The sequence below is a fragment of the Botryllus schlosseri genome, chromosome 1, assembly GCF_051294905.1.
Source record: "Botryllus schlosseri isolate E-star chromosome 1, Bs_hap1, whole genome shotgun sequence".
Classification (NCBI taxonomy): Eukaryota; Metazoa; Chordata; class Ascidiacea; order Stolidobranchia; family Styelidae; genus Botryllus; species Botryllus schlosseri.
Genome location: NC_137236.1, coordinates 5,192,846 through 5,220,695, shown reverse-complemented (window position 1 = coordinate 5,220,695; position 27,850 = coordinate 5,192,846). Strand labels below are relative to the sequence as shown.

Sequence of the window (27,850 nt, the reverse complement as noted above, 5' to 3'; positions counted from 1 at the left end):
AAGATAGACTGGTATCGTCCATGAGAGGCTAATATATAAATAATTTCAGCGTGGCCATGCCGTAGTCACAAAATACTGTGCGACTGCTACACTGGAAATATTGATAGGCTTCTTATATCTTACAGGTGTCCAGATGCAGCCTTTCTAGTTTATTTCATGTACGTTCTAGGCATAGCAATGACTGTGAAGCTGTTATATTTGTGAAAATGTGGCCTAATCTAAAAAACATCGAGGTTATCGGCGAAGGTGTTTGGTTTCAGTTTCATCGGTATTGCCTCAAAATCCCTAAATCAACCCAGCTCTAGTTATAATAAGCATACAGAAATGGCAACTTGCAAGTTCTTGGCCACATTTGTTTTCACTAGAGTCTTTACAAAATGGCATTAGTGAATGTGACAAATAGAATCAGTAACACAGATTCTATAGTGTCAACAAGTATAATGCATTTGGCAAATCCGCCTTTGCCAAGAAATGGATCTCTCCTGTATGGTTCCAAGTAGAGTCATCACACATGAATTCAGAGATCTCTTTCGTCGCAAGGTATACTTTTTCAGATATAATCTATTGAATCAATCTGCAAAATGAAATATCGTACATAAACAAGCTGGCACCAGACTTATACAAACTACTGAATGTTTAAACTGCACAACTAAATCACTAATGACATTTGAAAATCAATAACAAACGAAACACAACTACCAGATTTGATTCCGAAGCAGCCCAATCATTATATTTTATAGGAATCAGATTGGCTATCCACATGACCATCGGTACAAAATGACTGAAGAATCAGACAGACAGAACTACCACTATTCAGGACTAACTAAGCAATTACTAGCTAGTAATGGCTGCAAGATCATCACACAAACGAAAACCGATCACAAGGATATTGAAGAAATGTAAACGCTTGTCAACAAATGTACATCAATACTCAAAAAATGTAGAACAATACTTGTCGCTTTTGTATTGCCCAGTGTTAATACAATATGTTGCATGACTATCATAAAGTGTACATGGAAAATATGTTGGCTCATACAGTATGAAAGCCAGAGAAATGTAGTGATACGTTCGCTCTCAAGGGCAATCACTTGACACTGCTAGCAGTGAAACAATTCTAAAGTGGCTGCATCATGCACGGCTCGAATTACTTGATCAAGACCTTGCGTGACTTTAGAACTCGACACTTCAATCCACGTGCTTGATGTTGGCGGTTTCAGAAAGCTTGACATTTATGATTTTTTTTGCCAGTATGAAGAAGGATTACCATGTCGCAAGTCTCGCGGGGCGTATTATACATGAGAAATTACGGTACCGTATATCACAATATGAATCTTGGTGCCAGCATGCATAGCCATATTTTGCTTGAGGGTACCCTTCCGAGTGAATGCTTTACCTCATATAGCACATGTATGATTTTTGCTCCCAGCATGCCTATCCATATGAAGCTTGAGGGTACCCTTCTGAGTGAATGCTTTACCACATATAGCACATGTATGATTTTTGCTCCCAGCATGCCTATCCATATGAAGCTTGAGGGTACCCTTCCGAGTGAATGCTTTACCTCATATAGCACATGTATGATTTTTGCTCCCAGCATGCCTATCCATATGAAGCTTGAGGGTACCCTTCTGAGTGAATGCTTTACCACATATAGCACATGTATGATTTTTGCTCCCAGCATGCCTATCCATATGAAGCTTGAGGGTACCCTTCCGAGTGAATGCTTTACCTCATATAGCACATGTATGATTTTTGCTCCCAGCATGCCTATCCATATGAAGCTTGAGGGTACCCTTCCGAGTGAGTGCTTTACCTCATATAGCACATGTATGACTTTTGCTCCCAGCATGCCTATCCATATGAAGCTTGAGGGTACCCTTCTGAGTGAATGCTTTACCACATATAGCACATGTATGATTTTTGCTCCCAGCATGCCTATCCATATGAAGCTTGAGGGTACCCTTCCGAGTGAATGCTTTACCTCATATAGCACATGTATGATTTTTGCTCCCAGCATGCCTATCCATATGAAGCTTGAGGGTACCCTTCTGAGTGAATGCTTTACCACATATAGCACATGTATGATGTTTGCTCCCAGCATGCCTATCCATATGAAGCGTGAGGGTACCCTTCCGAGTGAGTGCTTTACCTCATATAGCACATGTATGACTTTTGCTCCCAGCATGCCTATCCATATGAAGCTTGAGGGTACCCTTCTGAGTGAATGCTTTACCACATATAGCACATGTATGATTTTTGCTCCCAGCATGCCTATCCATATGACGCTTGAGGTTACCCTTCTGAGTGAATGCTTTACCACATATAGCACATGTATGATTTTTGCTCCCAGCATGCCTATCCATATGAAGCTTGAGGTTACCCTTCTGAGTGAATGCTTTACCACATATAGCACATGTATGATTTCTGCTTCCTGCATGCATATCCACATGAAGCTTGAGGTGACCATTCGTAGTGAATGCTTTCCCACAGATATCACAAACATGCTTTTTAATGCCAGCATGCATAACCAAATGAAGCTTGAGGTCACCCCTCTGAGTGAATGTTTTACCACATATAGCACATGCATGATTTCTGCTTCCAGCATGCATATTCATATGAAGCTTGAGGTGACCCCTCTGAGAGAATGTTTTACCACATATAGCACATGTATGATTTTTGATTCCAGCATGTACATCCATATGATGCTTGAGGGTACCCTTCTCAGTGAATGCTTTCCCACAGATATCACAAACATGATTTTTGATGCCAGTATGCATATCCATATGCAACTTGAGGGTACCCTTCTGAGTAAATGCATTACCACATATTTCACACATATGATTTTTTATCCCAGCATGTACATCCATATGATGCTTGAGGGTACCCTTCTCAGTGAAAACTTTCCCACAGATATCACAGTCATGATTTTTGATGCCGGTATGCATATTCATATGACGCTTGATGGTATCCTTCCGAGTGAGTTTACCACATACATCACATTCAACATTTCTGATGCCAGCGTGCATATCCAAATGAAGCTTGAGGTTACTATTTCCAGTAAAGGCTTTCCAATATACCGGTATATCGAATTGGCGTTATGTCAAGTCGTGACCAATAGTTAATACTGGATCCACAGAATGCTTTTCTTTATGACACTAGAGAAAAGACCCACAGCCACAGATCTTTGGTATTTCAGCATATAAACTTGGTTCAATTATAGTATGGCTACATCTGCAATGCATGAAGTGTAGAACTATTTTAAACAAGCAGCATTACAAGATTGTAGACAGAGCAATTATCATAACAGAATGGAGAACAACAGACAAAACTATCAATATAATGGGGAATACTTCATCAATGAGATTTGAAAACAATGTATAATGTCACAATAATTCTGATGCTAAGCTAAAATAGAACAGCTCAAAGTTGAAGTCTGCCCTGAACCAATTATAAAAGCCATAAATTTCGACATGTTCGTGGGGAACACCGATTGGTGACAGTCGTGTTGTTATCTACAGGAAAGGACTCGAAGGTATTGAATCGATCCCAGCACTTGCTACAAAAGATGGCAGGACTAAACTGCAAGATTTTATCACACCGTACACTGCGTCATTGAGAAAATACAAAAACAAATTCAAAAAATGATCCAGCAGAAGATGGTACGGGTACGAGTAGGCTACTAGAATACAAACTGTATGTCACAACATATAATCAGTTTGTATCATATATGATATTTTGAAGATTTCACTGGATATTCATTCTATGACAATGTTGCCAAATTTATTGTGTTTATAATTGATTAGGGATTAGTTTGAGTCATAAAATTAGGGTTGGGGTAAGGGTTAGGCTGGAGTCGCATAAGATTAGGGTTGGAGTTTAGGATTAGGTTAGGGTAGTAGAGAGAGAGAGATATGATATTCTTTCTCGCCTGCACCATCGAGATGGTTTGGCGACGGAGTTGCGATACGGCCCCATGAGGTCATCACTATCTCGCTCGGTAGTAAAAGTAGGGTATCTTGAAATTAGAGTTGTGGGTAGGTTAGGGTATTGAAAGGCTAGGCTGGAGACCATGATATTAGGGTTCGGATGAGGTTTAAAGTGGGTTGTTAGTACCGTAATGATAATTAGGTTGGGGTGTCATAGGATTAGGGTTGGGAGTAAGAGTACAACAGAATGTTCCTACGTTACATTGATACCCCAACCCTAATTCAATTATAAACGCCATAAATTCAGATATGTTCATGGGGGAACTCTGATTGGTGATGGTCATGTTGTTATGGATAAGAAAGTAGACTAGACCCACGAAATGTTACTTGACCGACAACAACTGCACATTTATATTATTTCAATGCTGTCAAGAACTAGGATTTTGTGACCAAGCTTAGAAATGCACAAATAGAACTTATCACTTTTTAAAATGCGCAACTACAACTAGCCCTACTGAAATCTCGGTAGGTTTTGCCTAGGTGAGTCGCGATGATTCTCCAAGTTACAGTGATTTATTAAAACTAAAAAAATAAAGAATTGTGTGACCAGGACACCAATTACATACAGGACAACTAGAACTACTCAAATAAACAGCAACTAGTTAAACGGTAACTAACTGGATTGGTGGTTTGTATAAGCTTGCTCTTTCTCCAGGCGTGCCTGAAACACAATCTTAGGTCGGGGGGGAACTCAACCAATTAGCTATCAGTGTAAGGCAAGAGTCGTTACAACATACAAATTTCATAGACGAGATTCTGGAATCCTGACAGCTTGAATGCTACATGGCATTATTATCGTAATGTAAAACATACCACCCTAAGTTATCTGGAAGAGCCCGACCATAATATTCAATATGTCTGCAACAGTATCTGCGCTAATGTTATTACTACACGCGCGCTTTCGGAAGTGCCGCATATCGATTTTGCCAGCCGGCAGCCCGGCACTGGCTGCAGAGACAGACACACCTCCGTCACACCCATTAACTGCTTAGAAAGAACCTAGTTCAGCGGTTCTCAACCGCGGGTCCGCGAAGCCTCTACACTTGCAAAATGATTGATTATTACAAGACAGTTTCGCTTTATTACTCTTACAACTTCATGACTCACATCGACATAATGGCCGTCTGAGATGAAATATCCTAATGCGCAATCTCATTTTAATTGCCAAATTGTCTCTCAGGCAACTCAAAAATCCCAGAATACATCAGAAACATGACACTAGCTGTCGACCATTGGCACCTTCTAACGGCGGCATAGACAGCATGGGTGAATGGAGACTTTGTCTCAACAAATTACACTTTCTTAATCTTTTTCCAACAGCCACCCCTACATCTTCAGAGCTTGTCAGTAGCAAAGCAGCCTACTTTTACTTTTCGGCGTTCTCAATCTGACTTACTCTACTGGCTAGGTCTTTTCACTACTGGGCTACTCAAAAGTTTTTTCAGCAACACTAGTTACACTTTGTATTTTGTAAAATATAACATGATTTAGGATAAGTTTGTATCCCTTTTACGAGTGAAATTGTCATGTAAACTGGACAAAATACCTGTATCACGGTAACGGAATATCTTTCAAATATTGAAACTATCCCTAATGTCGTCATTTGAAAATAGACTCCTGAGATTAACTGCTTGTAGTACACCTCAGCCAAATCAACTTTTTCAATATACAGTAATTACTGGAGTACTTTTCAGGTCTCTCATGATCTGCTCCCGCTAGTGGCTAGTAGTTTTGAAATGTCTCCACAATCGCTAAGTCTACTCGTGATTTAGCGGAAATTTACCTCGTGACTTTGACTTCTACTGCAAATCGAGTAAAAAGATTAGACTACTTTTGACCACCCCTGCACGCATCAAAACTGTAACGCCGAAAAAAGCCTATTGCAGAAATTCAATCCGACACATCTAATTCGATAAATACTATCAGCTCGGTTTACAAGAGTTGGAATATGGAAACAAACAATACATTCCTATTATGGATTCATTCATTTATTCCCTCCAAGCTCAAACAGAGTGAATTGAAAGCTTAGATGATTAAATATGTAGAAAATAGATACAGATGTATTGCTCGTTGTATTGAGCGTATCAAGATTCATCTTCTGAAGTAGAGTCTTCAAAAATGAGTCTTTCAAACATAAAATCTGTGTATCGCAAGCCAGCGCCAAAACTTTTGTAGGTGTGAAGTTATTTTGGTAGTCGATGTAAGTCACGGCTTCCATCAGAGGACACGGAATCACTTTGGTGAGTTCCTGCTGTCCTGTATGATAGAATAGCATATATTAAAGCCCTCGCACAAGTGATCAAAGTAATCAAATTTGCAAGTCAAGTAGAAGTAACTTCATAAATTTACATCAAATTGCAAGCTGAACTAGAAGGTGGTCAAAGTAATTACCGATGCTACTCAAGTAGAGGTAACCTACTAACCTTACTGTCATTGAACTACAAGTAGTAAAGTTAAATTTGGTACAAGTAGACAGGATATTTTAGCGAATCCATCATTTTCAAGTGCAATCACTCCGCTTCTACCTGTTGGAGGTGTGTAAAAATGGGCAAGCATCGTTCTTTTAGACAATGTAACAATTTCGTGGGTGGACAGTAATATCTGAATTTTCATTCAATTTTATTCATATTGAATTCGAAATTTCTAAACTCGTGTGCGTTCACATCTGCCAGTTGGGATCGAGCCAAGTATGGTGTCGATTTTTAGGCGACACAACAATTCCCTAAGTGAATCCCGGAATCCTGAAAAAAGATAGTCTTGAACAACCCTAGTGCTAGCTGCTCAGTAAGGAAGTATATTTTCCCACTTGCACTTGAATACTTCTAGTTTGCCTTTTCAGTTTTGTCTGCCAAACTAGGCTTAGATAACCTACATTCTACATACTTTCAAATCACTACTTCTACTTGAGTAGCAACCAGGGTTGTAACCAAGCGACAAGGTTCCGAGTCACAAGTCAAACTCCCTTTTATAGTTTTGATTCGAGTCAAGTCGAGTCATTTTCAATTCACCACCGAGTAAAGTCCGAATCCAAGTCATTGTGTTTACTGTTCAGTTTTCAGCTCAATTCGGTTCAACTCACTTTTTCAACTCGGCTCGAGTGACATAGAATGGCCCGCATTTATAATATCATAATTTTCCCCAGTCCTAACAGTTTCTGGCCCTATTTTCCAAGTATCAGGACTGATAGACGAAATACCAATCATGTGGTACCTTTACTATCCTTCAAATTGACAATGAAATGGCTGTCGTGGCCGTCTTGGACTCAAGTCATTACAACCTGGTAGCAACGTTAACTGCTACTTGAATTAGATTTAGCGTGTCTTAAACCCCTACTTTCACATGTAATCGAGTAGAAACCCATGTTGTTACTTCTACTTCTACAACGCTGACAGGTACTTGAAGTAGATTTGTCATGTTTTTAAACCGTTTCTTGTACTTGAATACACCGACAAAGTGGAAGCACTTCTTTACTGACCGCCTCTCATTGATATAGTGTATAAGTATAGAATCATTACTTGTTGTTTTACATTAAAATTGCAACAAGATTATTTGACTCACCTTGATCAATTGCTCGGACATGTACTCTCTTGGTTAGAGTGCTCAGGTATTGCTGGAGTGTGTAGTAGGACTCTGTCACGTCTCTGTTGGCGCACAGAAGCATTCGCGTGCTATCGTTGAAAAGTGCTTCGTCGCCGTTTTCACATCGTGGGTAGCCTGAAATATGAAGTGAATCAATCAAAATTCATACAATATTTTGGAGCACAAACAAACATTTCAAGCAAATTTTTACAAACTACCAGTTGGTCAACGGTAAACTAACTGCTGCATTTCCGAGTTCTGATTTTCTAGTTGTTATAGCCAGAATTGAAGAGAGAGTAGTTGTAGTTGTAAGTATTGAAAAGCGAGTAGTTCCAGTTATGGTTGCTAGTTTTGAAAAGTGACTAGTTCTAGTTGCGGCAACAGTGAGCTACTCCCACTCCCATTTTCGACTTGTAGGCTACATTATGACACTATAACTACCACTCCGTCTCAATATTAGAGTCAGGTGAATAATTCGATGTACGTTCAATTCGACAATATCAATATACGTCTTGCGGGAAGAATATGACAAACTTCCATCAAACCCCTAATTTCTCAAACAGACCTGACGCAGAAACAGACGCTCTTCTCATAATGCTTCTGTGGTGTAAAAACCCCTTCTCTAGTTGCAAGTTTTGTCAAGTCAGCAATGCAGTTGCAGATTGGAAAAGTGAGCAGCTCCACTTCTAGTTTAGCTTTTAAAAAATGAGCTATTCTAGTTATAGATGAAGATTTTGCAAAGTAAGTTCTAGCTTCAGATTTTGAAGTGAGCAGTTTGAGATCTAGTTGTGAGTTTTGAAAGTGTGTAGTTCTAGCTCTAATTTTAAAATCCTGTAATTTGTACAAATCTGATACCAAGATTTCCAGACCAAATCCTGCTTTATCCGTTAAATCCACCCATTTGCTAATCGGCTGGGTCTTGTGTCTCATCAGTTGAATTAAAAAGAGTTTTGAAATACGGAAATTTACAAGTCGGCCAGGGCTAAGAATCCTTTAGGTCAGTGGTTCTCAACCTTTTTGCCTTCGCGGACCCCTTTTGGTAATGCCAGACTCCCGCGGACCCCCTGAAGTTTTAGTTCAAATTTTGCTCAATAATCAAGCGAACGTTGTTTGTCTTGTGCAAACACTAACTGTAGGCTACTTTTAACTGCAATCTTTGCGCTTTTCTCAAGTGAAAAATAACATAGAGCTTGTAGAAAATGTTTATTGTTTTAAAGCATATTGACTTAATGGGATTTTTGATGCTGCATATCATCAGAAAGTCTTGCAATGCGTGATATTGTCTTGGACAGCGCTAATCGCATATCATCTTCGACGTTTAATTGATTCCTCGCCTTCGATTTGATATGCACAAGAGCAGAAAATCCGCTTTCGCAAAGATAGGTGGAGGCAAACGGAACGATAACACGTAAAGCTTCAGACGATACCTTTGGGTATGATCGTAACATAAGGCACCAAAATTGAGAAAGTGATTTTTCAATGAACATATCACGACCAGCCGAGTCAGCCCTTAAATCCAGCAGTTCATCTTGAAGCTCCTCTGGAATAGTGGTTATGTCTATCAAAGGAGAAAATGGGTTCCGGGGAAAGATTTCAGCTCCTTGGGATAAATCAGGAAAATACTTCATGAATTCTTTTTCAAGCGACTGCAAATGTTCACTAATATCCTGCTTGATCTGTGCACTGAGATGAACAGCTTCAAATTCAGAAAGTTTTTCGAACATTGCGAAGTTACCCTGATTGACTTTCCTATTCCAAAGTTTGATCTTTTCTACAAACCCCAACAAAACATCTCTAAACAGCAATATGTTTGTATCATGTCCTTGGAGTCTCAAATTGAACTTATTCAACTGCTCAGTTATGTCAGCCAAATATGCCAGACCCTGTAACCATGCTTCTTCGCCGAAGTAGTTGCTGACAGTATCTTTGTTCATCACCTCTAAGAACCATTTTATCTCGGTTCGAAGCTCATAGACGCGATTGACTACATTCCCTTTCGAGAGCCACCGTACTGAAGTGTGAAATAAAAGTGTCTGGTGGTTAGAGTCCATTTCTTTGCACAGTTGTTTAAATAGGCGGGAAGTTGTTGCGCTCTTTTTGATAAAATTGACAACTTTCACGACAGAATCAAGAACTTTCTTCAAAAAAAATGGAAGAGTCTTACAAGCAAGGGTGTACCGATGTATCATGCAATGTACTCCTTTGACTTGGGGAGACTTGGCTTTTACTTTCATTTGGAAACCTGATTTGGATCCAAGCATCGCAGGTGCTCCATCCGTACATACACCACATAGCTTCTCCCACTGCAATCCTTCAGCTTCAAAGAACTTTGAAATGCTGTTCATCACATCTTGCGCCGTCGTTGTTGTTTCCAAAGCATTACAAAACTAAAATTCCTCTTTAACGTCTTCCATGTGCAAGTATCGAACGAAAACTAAAAGCTGAGAGCATGATGCCACATCAGTTGATTCATCAACTTGTATAGAAAACATGGGGGAAGCTTTGATCTCATCGATTACTTGGCTTTTGACATCACCTGACATAATCGAAATGCGCCTCTTAATTGTGTCATTAGACAACGACACCTGATTGATTTTGTCTGCGCTATTTTTGCCCAATACGCGATTTGCCATTTTCATAGCACAGGGTTTAACAATCGTTTCACCTATCGTATGAGGCTTTTTCTGCTGAGCGATGATCAACGCCACTTCAAATGACGCCTCAACACATGCGGTGGTTTGTTGATGAAAATATCCACTAGCATCAAGTTTTTGCCGCTTCAAAGATAGTTCTTGTGTTTGAAAGAATGACAAGTCTTTTTTGATGTACTCCGGATGTTTTTGCTTCAAGTGACGCTCCAGCTTTGATGGCTTCATTGCTTCATTGCTGAGGACAGCATGACATTCATTGTGGCTTTTCTTTGTCTTCATCTATCAATGAGGTAAACCCCATTTTGAGATAGCTTTCTGAGTACTTTCTGGATTTGGTCATACCGAATACGTCTCTTTGCTAACGTTGCCAACAATCATGAGCTATGCTTGTTGGGCTAATATACTATTACGTCGACACCGTTAGCACGTAAACAGTTTCCGCCCTCTGTGACGCGACAATTTAGGCCCTTCCATAGACCTTAATCGCTTCCAGACAGTTGAAATGAGTTTGCATGGCATGATATTCTATCACAAACATCATTCTGCAGACGTGCGCCCTAACGTTTTAGCTGTCATAAAGCAAATACATATATAGATATTTTCTAACTTCGCTTAGAAATATCAAATTAGCTTAACTATCATGTTTCAAATTCGGAGGCTTCGCGGACCCCCTGAAAATCCTTCGCGGACCCCCGGTTGAGAACCGCTGCTTTAGGTGAAGTCACACACCAGTAACAGTTGTGATGTATCTACTCAACACGACATGGACACCGAATTCGCAATAACTTTGAATGTAAACATTTCCTTGTGAATTTTAAGATCATCACTGGTTCAGAATAATTTTGGATTCCTGGTTATCGGTCAGAATTGCGTCAATGTCATTTTACAAACTGGATTGGAACAGGAAATGTTTGATATTTTAATCGGAGCTGACTTGGGTAACTAGAAAATTATAATCTAATTTGTGAAATGTTTGTATGCTCTCATTGTAATTTAATTTCTGGATTTCCTGAAAATACTACAGGAGAACTGTACCGTGCAAAGCAAATCTAGCTGTCACAGATATTTGCATTCTCATGCCTATAAGAACGAACTATGAATTGATACGAAATGAACTTGATTAAATGTCAAATTTTCGCAATTCCAGTAATTCTAATTATAATCTAATTTGGAGAAAAACTGTGTAGCTCTAATACTGATTTTTATCAAGTTTGAAAATAAAAACTATGAAGATATCATTCTAATTACAGTCTAATTTTAAAAAATGTTTCACTGCAATTCTTATTCTAATATAATTCTGAAAAAGTTGAAATTTTCAAGTTGTCCAAGTCTGCTTCGGAGTCGCCGCGCCACTCATGAATTGATTTGAGCTAATACCAAATTTGGATTTCAAGAGATCAAATCTCTGATTCGTAGAAATACCCTACGATTCAAAGAGGAAGTCTGTCCGGAATGAAAACATCCTAGATTAAACAAAGACTCACCAATGGTGATAAATGATAGCGGATTACTGCGATGAATTGGTATTAATCAAATTCTTAAGCTGAGCATCCAACTCTGTCATATACCGTCTGGTGATTTGTTACTGCAATATGATGGTCGCCTCTGACTTGTCACCAACTAGTGTCTGTGTCATGTATTAGCAGCACCTGTAAAATATAACAAGATAAAATTGATACAATTAGTCGACAATAGCATCACCTTTGTGGTGAGTTCATTGAACTTCATATAATTGGTTAGACTGTGAATTAATAGGATTCTTGAAATTCGAAGTCATACATCATATACGCTTCCCAATCCACAGCGTGATTATCAGGCATCGTCAACTACCCTAAGCAACAAGCGTAATATATTAACAACAAAAAACAGTTTAAATACTTCACTTTTGCTGTTGGATTCCCGAAACCGCCATTAGTCATATCTCAGCATAAATATCTCTCTCAAAGATCAACTCGCACCGTCATGCTTTAAAAATACGAAATTATTTTGCATGAAGTGTATCTGGCATTTTCCTTGGGGCCACAAACAATACCTATGTTACCTTTTTAAGTTATTACAGCTGATAATAAGTTAATGGTACATGCTACTCGAATACGATACTGAAATCTAACAATACATTCGGCTTCAAATCACGCAGGTACTCGATTTTACCCAAACCTACATCTTAGCAAGGTTGGGAGTATCTTTCATGCATCGTTTTGTCGCTTGCGACTTATATTCTCTGCAGTACTTTTCTTTCAGTGTGCATGCCTCTTATTTACTTCGCCTAGGTTAAGATGGGTGTCTGATCTTAAAGGCTACTCCAAGTTTATTCGACACCCCACTATCTTTTCATTGTATCGCAGTCTTGTGATGTTTTGAAACAGTGAAAATATTAATACACCTGATTGATTGATTGACCGATATCGGATTTTGGAGTCACAGACAACTCTGATACATTAGGTCGACATTCGAAAGGTCTGGCATCTAGTTCAACCCTCTGTAATCTCGGCCGCCCTGCAGACAAAATTTCACTGCATCCACAAAAAACATAAAACGCTATCCACAGGGCTTGAATCGACGCCCAGTATATTGCCGTGAACCCGAAGTAGCCGCCTAGCCAAGCCACTTGTAATTGAGTGAAAACTCTATACTTGTAGCTAAGTATCAACGTTGATTACTTCGACCATCCATGTCTGTAGTCTATAAGTGACAGATGAATATTCCCAGTTCAACAGTCATAGATTAGAGTTCTCTAACTCCCTACTACCAAGTTGTGACGTCATCAAAATAGTTGATATTGTATCGCCCCTCATGGCCAATACTGATATTTCTTACAACGTCTGATATCGACTTGCTATGATAGGCAAACTACTACTTGTCGGCCACAGGTACTAGATTAGTTTACTCGACACTCAGTATTAAGCTCCGAATCGATTCACACAGAGACTTGATTTAGCCCAATCTTACTGATCTGGTTTGGACAACTAAATATTTCTAGTTGTCTAATTACACTAGTTACAGCGAAATGCCTGTAATCTAATTCAAATTTAATTTGTGAAATGTTTCTACGCTATCATTTTAATTCTAATCTACTTTATGACTTTCCTGAAATTGCTACAGGAATCTATATCACGTAAAACAATCCAAGCAGATATTTGCCATTCTCGTGCTTATGAGAATGGACTCTGCTTCATACGAACCGAACTTGATGCAATTTCCTTTTCGTGAATTCAGTAAATCAAATTCCAATCTAATTTGAAAAAACCTGTGTATCAATGATTTTAATTATAAACTATTTTGAAAAAAAACTTATATACCTAGCTATAATCAGTATTCTTATCTAATTTGGCAATCATTGTGTAGCTATTATTCTAAATCTAATCTAATTTGAGAAATCAGTGAAGCTATAATTCTAATTCCAGCCCAAGTTGGAAAAAACTACATTTATGATTTTAACTGTAACGCAATTTGAATAGATGGAAATGATCTAGTTGTCCAAGTTTGGCCGCAATATACCACAACCTTATCATAGAATTATGAAAAGCTCACCATTGAAAGTTGTCTCGAGTTGACGTGTTGTGATAATGTCATAATGATAGTCGAACAGGTGGTCGATAGTCGTTGAGGAATGTAGCCTTGCAAAAAGTGGACACAACTTGCTCTCCAGAAGGTCGTTGAGATGGGTCAATAGATAACATGCTGTGGAAAAAAGCACGGTAGGTCAGTGTTGGGATCAAGTCGCCTTTAAGTCACAAGTCATCTCAGGTCTTTGCCAATCTTGACACGAGTCAAATCAAGTTACGATTTCAAGTGGCAAGTCATATCGAGTCATTGCATATTTTGACTCGAGTCAAGTCAAGTTACTATTTTCTAGTCACATGTCATATCGAATCATTGCATATTTTGACTCGAGTCAAGTCAAGTCACTATTTTCATATCAAGTCCGCTTTCAAAAAAGTCAAAGAAGAGGACAAATCCTCTTAAAAGAGGAGATATACTAGGGTTGTGGGTGCCGGGTGTTAGGGTTGTGAGTGGGAGATATTAGGGTTGGAAGATGATGGATGTTAGGGTTGGGGGATAAAATACATTAGGGTTGGGTTTTCGGACGTTAGTTCGGGGATTATATCACATATAACCCAAATATCCCTCAATCGCACAACCCTAATATCTGCCATCCCCTAACCCTAACATCTTTTACCCACAACCCTATTATAGTATTCTAATTCTAGTTCTGACTAAAAAGTCAACTGTGACAGGAGATAAACAAGTTATCTAAAATCGGAACCACTAGACTGACTCGAGTAATTAGTGCAAGTACACGACAAAACCTACTTGAGTACTCTGTAAAAGTGGAAGTACTTTGTTTCTGACCACCTCTCCTTACAAGTGTCCAGATTAATCTTTTCTCGTTCATTTCATGTTCAAGCATTGCAACGGCGCGCAAAGTTGTTCAAATATACACCCTGAAGGTTTGGAAATGTACTTTAAGCTAGTTGCCGTATTTCATAGCCGTCGAATATATTGGGGTTAACGGTGAAGGTGCTACTTATCGGTATTGGCTCAAAATACGATATCGGTCGGGCTCGAGTTATAATGAGTGATACTCGAGTACACAACTCGAAACGCAATACTATTTCGGAATCCAATCAATCGGGAACTCGAATTTGCTAAGCCTTCCAAAAAATATTACCGTTCAAACTCTGCAGAGGACTCTTTGGTGACGGCTTTCCGAGAACCTGGGCGCCACGTTGTGCACTCGGTCGCCAGCACTTCTTTTACAGAGGTTCGTTGAGACGGGTCGCATGCCAACATTCTGGTGAGGATATCACAGATATTAATCAAATCACAGATGATAACTCAAATTTTAAGATTGTTTGGAAATCAACATTAGTGGATTTAAAACAATAATACGAATGTAGATTTGGATTTGATATCGTAAACTTATTCCGTGTTTGGATACGAAGAGATTCAAGGATCAGAATAAGCAGATATGGAGACTTGGACAACTAGAAAATTTTCAACGTCATGAAACTATATTATGATAAGAATTGCAGTATATCTACACAGTTCTTTTTCCATATTAGAATAAAATTATAACGATAGCAACACAGTAATCTCCGAATTACATGGAAACGAGAATGATAGCTACACAGTTTTTGTTTCGAATTGGACTAGAACTAGAATGAAAGCTAAACAGCTTTCTCCAAATTAGACAGTAATTAGAATGATGGCTGTGCAAATTTTCATATCAAATCAGCATTCATCCTCATAAGTACGGCAATGCCAAATGTCCGTACATCGAACTTGGTTAGTTTCGTTCAACACAGTTCTCCTGTAGCGATTTCAAGAAAACCTGAAATTAGATTAGAATTGCAACTGCGACCAGCACAGTTTGAGAGACATTACAGTTGTAACGAGGAAATGTTTTTACCCTTCTTTTGCACAACTCGAGAATGATGTCGACAAAATCCTTGTCTTGGAAGAATCGGCGAAATCAAACGTGCTTGCGATTAAAACTGCGATTTAGACAGATGACATTTCTTGACATTTTGTCTTTCTGATTATCATTGCCTGACATTGAGACTCATACAAATAACCAATCTAGTTTGGTAACGATCAACTAAATACTAGGGATGGTGTGAACGTGAGGTTTACGTTCGCGTTCTGTGTGTGAACCTCGGAAATTTAGAGGTTCACGTTCACAAACGATCCTTGGTAGGTTCTGCACTGTGAACCTTTTTCGCATATTACTATTTTCACTCTATGCATGGCGTTGGCAGCATATAAAAATTCAACACTAAACGAGCATGCACCTTGAAAATTTCAAAAATCCAATTGCTTTGTTACAAAAGTTTGCTCGAAATATCCAGCTTAACGTTTGTGAATATTTAGTGACTCTCTGCTGTGAGCTTGACCCGCAATCACACAACATCCAGAGCGAAATACACTACATGTAGGTAGTCAGCGAATGATGCTTATTCAACCAATCAATGAAATTTATATCGTTGTCTGATGTAAAAATTCTAGCAGGCGTACGGGGTCAATCTTGATTTCATATGTTTATTATGTCACATCACTGGGGCATTATGTGGCCGGAGTCGTCGCTAGGTAATAGGTGTCATGTACATTAGTATAAGCTATCACTGCATTGAAAGATAGGTTTGGAATTAGCAATATGACGTCACGTGACGTCATGAGGTTCACGTTCGCGTTCACATAAAACCTTTCAAAAAAGGTTCGCGTTCACACGAACCTGAACATTTCAGAGGTTCACACCATCCCTACTAACTACATCTTTCTCGGACTAGTTCTATTTCTAATTGTGGACATGGAAAGCAAGTAGTTCTAGTCAATGTTCCCTCTAATTTTTGACAAGTCTGCGCACACTCACCACGTCACTGCACAGACCCTTGGACAATGGGCAATGAAAATGTTGGTAACGCTGTCATGAATGCTACTCAAATACTCGACTCGATTAAGAGCCGAATTACTCGGGTGTGCAATATTTCCCAGTTCTACACCTAAGAACCTTACAACCCCAAGGTTGCATCATACTCACAAAACACAACCCATCGACGGGTGTCCACTTTGAAACTGTGTCCTTACTTCCCTACAACTCCCGGGGCAATATAGTTGGATGTGCCACAAAACGTGTTCTTTGTTTGGCTGTCAAAGTCGACTCTAGTAGCTAGGTCAAAATCTCCAATCTTCATGTTGTTGCTCAGGAATAGATTCTCCTGTCAATACAAATTTCACATTTAATTACACAAGCATCCAGACTTATACGAATTACCTATCTAGTTAGTTGATGGCCAACAACCGACTGCTTTCTTAGTAGTTGTAGTTGCGGATTTGAAAGGTTTCGTTGTCGGACAACTAGAAAACACGTTTCATGTGAATCGTGATATCATTTTACCTGTTGTGTGATGTTCTTATTTCTTAGTCGATTGCAATTCAGTAATTAATATGTTAGTTAAGTGGTTAGTTGTGGATTGTTAACGGTCGTTTGTTCCAGTTCTAGTTGAAGATTCTGGAAAGTGGATAAGCCTAGTTGTAGTCCATAAATCAAGTAGTTTGTACAAGTCCGGTACCACTGCAACCAAATGTTACCTTGATATCAGTTTGAGTAATCTTACCATCGTGACGACAAACAACTACCAGCAGAATCTGTTGCATGTAATAACGAGTCTCTGGTTCCGTGATGACGCGCCTTCTTTTGTGAAGGTTCATCAGCGACTGGCAACATAAATCAAAGCTAATTGGATTGCACGAATGAAATCACAAATATTATTTGTCGGGCACATCTCAATCAGAGGTTCTCAACCTGTTCGAGCTCGCTGGCTGGTCAAATTCGACAATTAATTTTGCGTAGCAGTGAGCCTTTCTAATTAAAAATTACATGAATACATGTCCTATGCAGGTCTTGGTGAAACGAAGCACCCAAGTGATTCGATTATAATTCCCACTATAGAAGGCTGTAAGCATCCGTGACATATCTGTAAGTCGTGATCAAACAACAGCAAAGTGTAATGAAATAGGTGTGGTCGAAAAAATACATAATTATCTTGATTGTGATGTGCAACTGGCGTTATATTGTTTACGGTTGCATACTTTCTACAACTTTCATACTGCTATGACGTCATTATAGATGGCACTCGAGTTCTTACTTGAAGTCTAATACTTGATCTAGAATCGAGTCACTCAGATTCTCGATTTTGCCCAGCCGTAACCATATTATAGAATTATAAATATCTCACCGTTGAAATTGGCTCAAGTTGACTTCCCGATAATCAGGTGAGCAGGTTGTTGGTAGTTGTTGTGGAATGTAGCCGTGGAAAAACTCACTGGACAGTGCTTGCTTAGTGGTAGGTCGTTGTGATGGGTCAATAGAAAACATGCTGTGAAAAGTCCTGATAGGAGAGCGTTGCAAACGAGTCAGTATGTTCGATTCATAAGTCATATAGAGTCATTGCATATTCTAAATGTCTAGAGTCCAGTTACTAGATTTTTTAATGTGACCTTGGCACTATGGCTCGAGTCGAGTAGTGAGAGATGATTTTTTCCAGTAATGAAATGATACGCTTCTTGCCGCCAACAGTAAATTTAATAACAAGAACAATAACTTGAATACTATTCTCCACTGAGGAAGGCTGTGAACATCGATTGGTCGCATCACAGCTTAGAAAATATGGAGTAATAAAGCACAGTGTTAGTGGAAATGACATTTCTGGGAAGTCATGATCAACACACAGCATTGTCACAAAGTGCAATGAAATAGGCATCGTCGAAAAATAACAAATAAGACACTTTCTGGCTTGATTTGCCGTAAGTTTTACAACTTCGTTAAGTCATGCGCAATGACTCGAGTCGAGTCATGACTCACGTCATTATGACCCCGGTTCGTGCTCTCAGGCTGTGCACAATGGTTCAAGGAGTCTAATTTGAATCAAGTATTTATTCCAATGATTCCAGCCGACAAGTGAGAGATGATTTACTCCAGCACTGAAATGATACTCAAGATTCAAACACTTAATTTTGCCCATTCATAACCATATTTTATACTTGTAAAAATCTCACTTTTGAAACTTGGCTCCATTTGACTCCGCGATATTCAGGGCGTGATAGCCAAGCAGATGGTCGGCAGTTCTTATGGAATGTAGCCTTGAAAGACTCACTGGACAGTGCATGATTCACAGTAGTTCATTGTGATGGGTTAACAGACAACAAACTGTGAAAATCATGATAGGTCAGTGTAGGAAACAAGTCACCATGTTCGAGTCACAAGTCAGATCAAGTCATTGCATATTTTGAATCGAGTCCAGTTACTCGATTTTTCGGGGCAAGTCAAGTTACTCGATTTTTATTGTGACTCGATAAGTCAAGACACTTGAAAAAGTTGACGCGGTCATCCCAATACTGCGGAGCACATTGGAAAAAAAAGCAAAAGAGTTAAAACATACCTTTTGACATGGTCACAAGCTGGAGGCGATTATTTTGTAGAATCGTGTATCCATTCTTCTCCTAATGAAAGTTTCCTGCAACGTCTGGCATTCAAGCGGTAGCTCACCGACCAGCAATGCATATACCTACGATAAAGAAAAACATGCATCAAATTATCAAATCAGATGTTTGTTGCTAGTCCTGGCACAATGATTCGACTCGAGTTGTGAGATGATATGCTTCTTGCCTCCAACAGTTAATTTTATCAACGAAAATTATGATTTCGTCCCCATTTTATAACGTGGAAGGCTGTAAACCTCAATTGGCCGCATCGCAGCATAAGAAACATGTAGTATAAACGTACAGTGTTAGTGGAAATGACATATATATCAAGTCGTGATCAAGCCACGCATTGTCACAGAGTGGAACTGGAAAGGTATGGTTGAAAAAATACAAAATTATTCAAGTTGGTGTAGAAATGGCATTACATTATTTGTGGTCGCATATTTGAACTATCCACAATTTCCAAAGCATTATGCCGTCACAAGAGGTGATACTCAAATAGTTAACCTGAAGCCGAATACTCGGATCATGATAGAATCAGTCAGGTACTCGATTTGGCCCAGAATTAGATTTAGGACCCTTGCGACCTATTTTCATAAAAATCCCTAATCAATGGTGCTATTGGTGCATCATACTTACAAAACACGACCAAGGTGTCCACTTCGTATATGTGTCGATTCTGGCCGAGAACTTCCGGGTCGTCGATAGTCGGGAGTGCCGCAAGGAGTATTCATTGTGTGGCTGTCACAGTCGACCTTGGTAGCTCAACTGAAATCTTCAAACTTCTCCATATTTTTCAGGAAGAGGTTCTCCAGCTGTCAGTTAAAATTTCACATCAAGTTACACAAGTATAGAGTTTCAGAAACTACCAATCCAGTTAAATGATGGCGAACTACGGTAACTGCTGCTTTTTTGAGTAGTTCTAGTTTTAGTTGTACATTTGCGTATTTAAAAAGTAAGCAGCTCTAGTTCAAGTTGTGCATTGCAATAGAAATGCAGTTGCCGAACAACTAGAAAATGTGTGTCATCATGATGCTGGTGTTCTGTTGTGCGATGATCTTGCAGCCACTGGTAACTCAGAGTCATCACTACCAAAAGACATCGATATAAGCAGAGGTGGTTTTGGGGGTATAAACCTATCGCGTTTCAAACCTAGTCTGTTTAAAATGACGATGATATCTACAATATTTTTCAACTCATTTGTAATTCAGAAATTAAATCATCAGTTATACTAAGCTATATTTTAGTTAGTTAGTTGCGGATTTTGAACGTTCGTTGGTTCTAGTCTTAGTTACTAGTTTTGAAAACTGAGCAGTTCTAGTTGTAGTTGCACATATTTTTAACTGCACATCAATTAAAGCTAATTGGAGTGACAGGATGAAAACAACAATACTATTTGTTGGGAACGTCTAAATCAGTGGTTCTCAAAGCGATAAACCGACAATGCTGTAGGTTGATCACGACTTGACAGATACGTCATTTCCACTAATATGCGTGCACGTCTGTACCTCATGCTAAGTATGTTGCGATATGACCAATCAAAGTTGACAGCTTTGCACAGTGGACATGAGTATCGAAGCAATCATTTTCATTGATCAATCAACTCTGAATGATAAGGAGCACCAGACTTCGGTGTTAGAACCGATCGTTTCTCACTATTCAACTGGAATCATTGACAATAATGCGCGATTTAGATTCAAGCACCCACCCGATTCATTCTGCACAGCTCAAGTGCCAACAATCTTCTCGACAACGTCACATACGAGCAAGAGTCCTAATTTGTATCTATGATATCTCTGTAATTTGACATGAATTTGAGATTAACATTGATTTCAAGATATCGGCCTGATTTGTGTCAATGTCATTTGACAAACAGGATTTGCACAGAGAATATTTGATATTTTTCAGTTGTCGCGACAGTCATGAATGGAATAAAATAACAAGTTGTTCTAGTTGCAGATCTTGAATAGTGAATGGTTCATTCAAAAAAATGTAGTTGCTGACAACTAGAAAATGTATGTCATCGTGATACCGGTGTTCTGTTGCTTGATATTTTTGCAACCTTTGCTAGCTCAGACCAGGTTTTACAAATTGAAAAAACTACAGACGGACTCAAAATTCAGTGGATTTTATTCGCGTCAATAACATTGAGAGATTGGTGGATGAATGATCCCCTCGTGACGGCTGTTAGTTACAGTAAGGCTGTTCCGGAAATAACGTTTTATGAAACTTCACTCGCATAGTGACCAAATTGTCAGGTTGCCTAACAAAGTTAGACACCAAATTTTGCTCGATTTCGACCAGCAAAAGCTATGCAATCTGAAATCGACATTTCGGTTATTTTTCCAAGTAATAGTATGTGCGGAGTCAATTACGACACTAGGCCATAATCAAACATCACGTTCCAAGCATGCCTGAATATAGAGTGATGTTTTTTCTTGATAAAAATGTTTCTGGGTAATTTCAAACAGATAAATGCATCAATTGCAGCGCTGTGATGACGGATATAAAAGATGGAGGTGTTCTAGTTCTGTAGTTAATGAACAAGACTCCCACCTCATACATTTTGCTATTACAAAGACATCAAATATATATCTGGCACAGACAGCCAAAAAGCATTACCATAAAATACTAGAATACTACTATGGCACAATGTTTCATAGTACCCTGCATACTTCTTCAGAAAGGGCATTCTCTGCAACCCGCAAATTCGATAAAATCAAAGTAACAGTGAATGACGATTTTAAGCCATTATTTGCCTCCATAGTGTTGGATTGCCACAGAAGATTAGTGCTCTGTTGTCAGTACAATAATTCATCACAAGTTTCACACAGAATATCATTCCTTACCCAATCATGTTGGCTAGGGAGTGACACTGGTTTTTCTCTACGGCTGCTGAGTTCTTGGAGAAGCAACCGTCACGAATTAAACCATAAATATCTGGCCTGCTAGGCCAGAGTTGAAACCACCGATCAAAATGGATTTTCCGTATAGCTTGCAGCTATAATCGAGCTCTCGCCAGCAGTGTCTGTAATGTCGGTAGCTCTGGGTATTTCGATTGATATGCCTAATTTATTCATACCACGATTTACCTCAGATTGGCTCTTTAGTAAACAGGGTTCATGAGTTCGTCGTAGCAGCTTCAAGGTTTCATCAAACAAAACAAAACAAGGTAAAGAGTAATGTGGTGCAGTGTTGTAGCACTATGAATTACAAATAATCTGAATGAAACAAAATCTTATATAGGTACGAAATTGCTGACAAGATGCAGAAATACACACAGAATTTATCAGATATTCAATAGATTTCAAATCCAAACAGAATAAAAATAATATGTGCTGAACGAATTGAAATCTCATGAGGAAGTGGAAATGTCGTCAAATTGCATGAAATGGATGGCAAGAAGAAACACATATATACAAAATGGCCACAACAATACACTGTACACTGTACAGTTTGAAAATTTTGAATTTGCCGCGAATATTGGTTGGAATGAATTGAAAATTGGTGTGCGTAGTTTTTTAAGGCAACCTAACGATTTAATCACGTAGCCAGCAAGATTCAGGAAAAAAATGTTATTTTTGAACAGCCCTAATGCTCACGAAACTTAAAATTTAGGTGACATAAACTATAGTATTAGCTCATCACATTGTGATACGAAGATTTGAATATCCACATCAAACTACTTTGAACAACAGACCCAGCGCAAATTACCGCAAAAGAAGTCTTCATTGAAACCTGATTGAGGCAGTGAGAAACAAATTTTCAGGCACTAATCATTCACCGTAATTGAAATATGAAACTGGGAGAAATATTTTCAAAGTGAAAAAAATTAAGATGAGACAAAAAACGTGTAAAGAAATTTTATTGTGGCAGAGATAAATGCATATGTGCAAGAGGCCTAGTAACACGAAAATATAAGTCCACCACCATTCTACGCAACCGTCAAAGTAGTTATTTAGCCGGAAGGGTGATTCAAAGATATATGTGTCGAGTAATCGTACAGATTTGATCGCAATAGTAAATTGTATTGATATGATTGCAGAGTAAATGTACGTCCACTCTAAGTAACAGTATATTTTAGTATAAGGTATAGCTGTCAACATTACTGCATCATGTTCGAGATCATCATCACAAGAAGAAAAAGACATGTGTTCCGCTATTCAACTGAATGTGTACTTTCATGCCTTTTCAAGTTACCAAGGTGTGTAAACGCTTTTCCGCAGACCTGACGTGCATAGTTTCTGACTCCAGTATGTGTATTCCCATGTTCTTTCAAGTGACCAATCTGAGTAAATGCTTTTCCGCAAATCTGACATGCATAGTTTCTGACTCCATTATGTGTATTGTCATGTGTTTTCAAGTGACTGAGCTGGGTAAACGCTTTTCCGCAGATCTGACATGCATAGTTTTTGACTCCAGTATGTGTATTCCCATGTTGTTTCAAGTTACCAAGATGGATAAACGCTTTTCCACAGATCTGACATGCATAATTTTTGACTCCAGTATGTGTCTTCCCATGTTGTTTCAAGTTACCAAGCCGGGTAAATGCTTTTCCGCAAATCTGACATGCATAGTTTTTGACTCCAGTATGTGTATTTCCATGTGTTTTCAAGTAGTCGAGCTGCGTAAATGCTTGTCCGCAGATTTCACACCTATAGTTTTTGACTCCGGTATGTGCCTTTCCATGTCTTTTCAAGTTACTGAGCTTAATAAACGCTTTCCCACAAATTTGACATGCATAGTTTTTGACTCCGGTATGTGTATATCCATGTATTTTCAAGCTACTGAGCCTGATAAATGCTTTTCCACAAATTTGACACTCATAGTTTCTGACTCCAGTATGTGTATTCTCATGTGTTTTCAAGTGTCCGATCAGAGCAAACGCTTTTCCGCAAATCTGACATGCATAGTTTTTGACTCCAGTATGTGTATTTCCATGTTGTTTCAAGTTACCAAGCTGGGTAAACGCTTTTCCGCATATCCGACACTTATATTTTTTGACTCCGGTATGTGTATTTCCATGTTTTTTCAAGTCACAAAGCCGATTAAAAGCTTTTCCGCATATCTGACACTCATAGTTTTTGACTCCAGTATGTGTATTCTCATGTGTTTTCAAGTGTCCGATCCGAGCAAACGCTTTTCCGCAATCATTGCCTTGGTCGCGTTAACCACCAGCTCCGATAGCACTAGCCGACAGAGGTGTGTGTTTGGCAATCTTTTTGAGACCAGTGGTTCTTCAACGTTTACGACCACTACCCAAATCTGAGTGGCATTACCATCTCACGACTTAAGCCTCACTTATCGAAATGAATGCATGTCTAATGCTAGCATGCTCGACTTTTCACGGGCATGTCCGAAATGGCGAAGATGCAGACAAGCAGCTGTACGCAACGGACTTTTATGAAACATGATTAATTACAATACCAATAACAGTTGTTGATGTCACATGATATTCATCATTCAGGGTATTATTCATAAACAACTCTACTACTTAATGAGAATTTTTCTACACATGAGCTAATTGCAGCCAATTCTCAAGATCAGGGTCACCATGCTCAGTCCTGTCGTTGATCTTTGCAGATTTCCTATGAAATCCGTAAATGCCACCGTCTCGCCTTGAAGGCTCCAAGTTGAAATTAATTTCAAGCTAATTGAACTGATTTGCCGACAGGAAAGGCACCACAGATGCATATGCATGAGGGGCCCACGGGGGTCGGTTGCGATCTGAAAATGGATACGCGAAGCCAAAAAGATTGAGAACCACTGATCTAATAGGGACGCATCTCTGTTTGTTAGACGGATCAAGTGCTTACACTATGCAGTGCTCACCTTTACCAACTCTCTTGTATAATTTAAATTGAGTGAATATAGTTTATGCTTTCAAATTCTCACGGACATGTAGCTGAGTAGTGTATTGTACCATAGCAATTTGTTTCAACATCCTGAGGCTTCGTATTCGATTCGCCATTTTGGCAGATAATAACAGACTGTATAGCATGTAGCTATTCAGTTACTCATGTAGAAGTTCTGCGTATTGGTGAATGATACAACGCCTTTTTGCATGTATAGTTAACTTTATATTCGTTATTAGATTCAAGATAAATGGTAATTTTGGTCAATTAAGCTGGATTTTACACAGTCAGCAAACTGTAATGACTTTTCATCATCACTCATACTTCGAAAATTCAATTTGACTTGAATCGTGAATTGACTCGTGACTTGACTTGACTTGACTCGAGTCACCTTCAAAAATCGATTGACCTGACATGACTCGATGGTGACTGTGAAATGTGAATATGCTCTCATTTTGTTTCTTATTTGTTGTCTGATTTTATTGAAAATGATAGAGAACTGTACCATGTAAAACGAGTCAAGCTTGCTGTACAGCACACACATTTCCATAAGTATTGGAATGAACTCTATGATTTGATACGAGATTAAATTGATTTAACTACCAAGTTTTCACAAATTCAGTATCGGTAAGTCTAAGTCTAATCAAATTCGGAAATTTAAAATATGTGTAGCTAGCTAGCTAACTTTAAAAAAGCTGAAAGCTTTCTAGTTGTCCAAGTCTGCCCTTAACCCATTACGAACACGATAAATTTTAACATGTTCACCGGAAACACTTATTGGTGATATTCATATTGTCGTGGATAGAAAAGGTGGTGAATTGAACCCAACACTGGCTACAATTGACGGCAGGACTAAACTAGAAGATTTTAGCACATACTGCACACAGAGTGGACACTGCCTGATAAATCCTAGCTTTCAAATTGGTTCCCTTTCTATAGACCTCATTTCATTTTGAATTTCTGCAATCAAAACGAGATGGAAGAATTTTGCATGGCATTTTACCATATTTATGAATATAGTTAATGAAATGCTATGTATATGACCTTTTGAATTCCCGGAACCATTCAATATGGTTTCAACAATTTTAATTCTAATTTTAGACCTTTTAACGTGGTGCCCGCATGAGTTCTCCCATGCGTAATCAGTAGATATAAATCGAGTATTAGGCTTCGAGTCAAGTTGGGGATTTGAGTATCCTTCGTTGTGACGACATAACAATACGAAAGATGTGTCAAGTTCAGATATGTACCATTTACGCGATCACGAAGTGCATAATGCCAGTTTTATATCACAATAAAGATAGCTTGGTGTTTTTAGACCACAACCATTTCATTCAACTTTTGACAACAATTCATGTTTTCAATCCTTTCGCAGAAGAAAATAGCATCGAAACTCGAATTCTGATTTGACAAGTTACATCTTAGTGGCGAGGATCATATGATTTCGAAACTCCGAAAAAAACAATCCCTTATTGTCCCAATCAATTCATTAAAACCTGATGCCCACTAGGACACTACCCAGCCCTAGCAATTACTATTGTAGCGCTTTTCAGATCATCTTTGGAGCTTGCAAAAAATTAGAATCACGGGACCCAAATATCGTTTTAGGTTTCACAAGGCGTAGTTAACTCCGCAAGACTGGAACTGTGCAATGATACAGGCTCATGAACCCGTTCAATCCAGTTTTAAAGATGAAATGTCCTATAGGAAAGAGTATTATTTTTCATAATCCAACATTTCGTACCCTGATACTTCTATGGGTTGGAGTTGATGAATATAAATCTTTCAATATTTTTGTAGACAACCTAACAATTCCATGTGGGAGCCGATACAATTTCAATGAAATTTTTGATTGTTGTTAAAAATCAATAATTTTCCACCATATTAGTTTTCGCTTAACAAACTTGGCATATTCATCAACTAGCCAGTAAGATTTGAAAACAAAATTGATTTTCAAACAACCCCAAAAGTCTGTCTACTTTACAAAGCCCAACTATTATAACACTGTAATACCAGCAGGAACGTTGGCAGTATACCGAATATATATTGTCTAGAACAGTAGTTCTTCAACTTTTTAAGACACACCTCCGGGTCAAGTGTAGAATACGGCCAGTGATCCCCATGACCATCACCGATTAATGTTTCACATGAACATGTAAAAACTCATAGTGCTTCACATGAACACGTCAAAATAAATTGTTTTTATTTTGCCTGTGGAGAGTCGGATATTAGGGTTGCCGGAGGTGGGACATTAGGGTTGCCGGAGGTGGGATATTAGGATTGGTGAGGTGGGATATTAGGGTTGGGGAAGGTGGGATATTAGGGTTGCCGGAGGTGGGAAATTAGGGTTGCCGGAGGTGGGATATTAGGGTTGCCGGAGGTGGAATATTAGGGTTGGGGGAGGTGGGATATTAGGGTTAGGGGAGGTGGGATGTTAGGGTTGCCGGAGGTGAGATATTAGGGAAGGGGGATATTAGGGTTGCCTGAGGTGGAATATTAGGGTTGAGGGAGGTGGGATATTAGGGTTAGGGGAGGTGGGATATTAGGGTTGCCGGAGGTGGGATATTAGGGTTGCCGGAGATGGGATATTAGGGTTGCCGGAGGTGGAATATTAGGGTTGGGGGAGGTGGGATATTAGGGTTAGGGGAGGTGGGATGTTAGGGTTGCCGGAGGTGAGATATTAGGGAAGGGGGATATTAGGGTTGCCTGAGGTGGAATATTAGGGTTGAGGGAGGTGGGATATTAGGGTTAGGGGAGGTGGGATATTAGGGTTAGGGGAGGTGGGATATTAGGG

At 39.0% G+C, this 27,850-nt stretch overlaps 9 protein-coding genes and 1 pseudogene across 14 annotated transcripts in view; 4 read left to right on the top strand and 6 right to left on the bottom strand.

Annotated features, from left to right (window-relative positions):
* Positions 1-27,850, top strand: part of LOC145436146 (serine/threonine-protein kinase PLK1-like) — a 992,061-nt gene that overhangs the window by 116,017 nt on the left and 848,194 nt on the right. The gene's annotated exons all lie outside the window — the stretch shown is intronic.
* Positions 1-27,850, top strand: part of LOC145443015 (uncharacterized) — a 290,638-nt gene that overhangs the window by 43,842 nt on the left and 218,946 nt on the right. The window lies entirely within an intron of this gene.
* The window catches only part of LOC145441575 (uncharacterized), a 232,529-nt gene that overhangs the window by 132,062 nt on the left and 72,617 nt on the right, over positions 1-27,850 (top strand). The gene's annotated exons all lie outside the window — the stretch shown is intronic.
* LOC145436771 (uncharacterized) overlaps positions 1-27,850 on the top strand; it is a 355,402-nt gene that overhangs the window by 293,316 nt on the left and 34,236 nt on the right. The gene's annotated exons all lie outside the window — the stretch shown is intronic.
* Positions 1-27,850, bottom strand: part of LOC145441576 (uncharacterized) — a 268,801-nt gene that overhangs the window by 232,267 nt on the left and 8,684 nt on the right. The gene's annotated exons all lie outside the window — the stretch shown is intronic.
* Positions 574-3,979, bottom strand: LOC145437404 (uncharacterized; annotated as a pseudogene).
* On the bottom strand, positions 3,973-22,658 carry LOC145438954 (uncharacterized). 3 transcript variants are annotated; one of them, XM_080316470.1, is made up of 12 exons: positions 22,294-22,658; positions 22,051-22,229; positions 19,841-20,016; positions 19,159-19,284; positions 18,776-18,926; positions 17,956-18,108; positions 14,889-15,011; positions 13,748-13,897; positions 11,701-11,865; positions 7,545-7,700; positions 4,852-6,242; positions 3,973-4,803 (listed from the first exon to the last, which is right to left on the bottom strand). In XM_080316470.1, exons 5-8 carry the CDS (start codon positions 18,883-18,885, stop codon positions 13,786-13,788), a joined length of 498 nt encoding a protein of 165 aa, XP_080172596.1. In that variant the 5' UTR covers positions 18,886-18,926; positions 19,159-19,284; positions 19,841-20,016; positions 22,051-22,229; positions 22,294-22,658; the 3' UTR covers positions 3,973-4,803; positions 4,852-6,242; positions 7,545-7,700; positions 11,701-11,865; positions 13,748-13,785. The 3 variants fall into 3 exon arrangements, with proteins under 3 accessions (XP_080172596.1, XP_080172520.1, XP_080172672.1); XM_080316394.1 differs by having other exon boundaries at positions 3,973-6,242; XM_080316546.1 differs by having other exon boundaries at positions 3,973-6,242; positions 17,956-18,096; positions 22,294-22,657.
* LOC145435962 (zinc finger BED domain-containing protein 5-like) lies at positions 8,556-9,914 on the bottom strand. The gene has a single exon (XM_080313282.1). The coding sequence runs from the start codon at positions 9,908-9,910 to the stop codon at positions 8,792-8,794; it is 1,119 nt and encodes a 372-aa protein (XP_080169408.1). The 5' UTR covers positions 9,911-9,914; the 3' UTR covers positions 8,556-8,791.
* LOC145438161 (protein FAM200C-like) lies at positions 9,953-10,495 on the bottom strand. Its single transcript, XM_080315567.1, has one exon. The coding sequence runs from the start codon at positions 10,493-10,495 to the stop codon at positions 9,953-9,955; it is 543 nt and encodes a 180-aa protein (XP_080171693.1).
* Positions 22,683-25,127, bottom strand: LOC145437385 (uncharacterized). The gene is made up of 2 exons (XM_080314606.1): positions 25,097-25,127; positions 22,683-24,358 (listed from the first exon to the last, which is right to left on the bottom strand). The coding sequence occupies exons 1-2, from the start codon at positions 25,125-25,127 to the stop codon at positions 23,361-23,363; spliced, it is 1,029 nt and encodes a 342-aa protein (XP_080170732.1). The 3' UTR covers positions 22,683-23,360.

What these genes read in the sequence shown, in the direction of transcription:
- LOC145435962 (XM_080313282.1), bottom strand. Translation starts at nt 9,910, where the DNA reads ATGAACAGCATTTCAAAGTTCTTTGAAGCTGAAGGATTGCAGTGGGAG.
- LOC145438161 (XM_080315567.1), bottom strand. Translation starts at nt 10,495, where the DNA reads ATGAAGACAAAGAAAAGCCACAATGAATGTCATGCTGTCCTCAGCAAT.
- LOC145438954 (XM_080316394.1), bottom strand. Translation starts at nt 18,885, where the DNA reads ATGCACTGTCCAGTGAGTCTTTCAAGGCTACATTCCATAAGAACTGCC. An exon ending in AATGGAGCCAAGTTTCAAAA is followed by an intron (nt 18,109 to 18,775) that starts GTGAGATTTTTA and finishes CTCTCCTATCAG; the next exon opens with GACTTTTCACAGCATGTTTT. An exon ending in AACTTGAGCCAATTTCAACG is followed by an intron (nt 15,012 to 17,955) that starts GTGAGATATTTA and finishes TATCCTCACCAG; the next exon opens with AATGTTGGCATGCGACCCGT.
- LOC145437385 (XM_080314606.1), bottom strand. Translation starts at nt 25,127, where the DNA reads ATGGTACAATACACTACTCAGCTACATGTCC. An exon ending in CACTACTCAGCTACATGTCC is followed by an intron (nt 24,359 to 25,096) that starts GTGAGAATTTGA and finishes AACGCGACCAAG; the next exon opens with GCAATGATTGCGGAAAAGCG.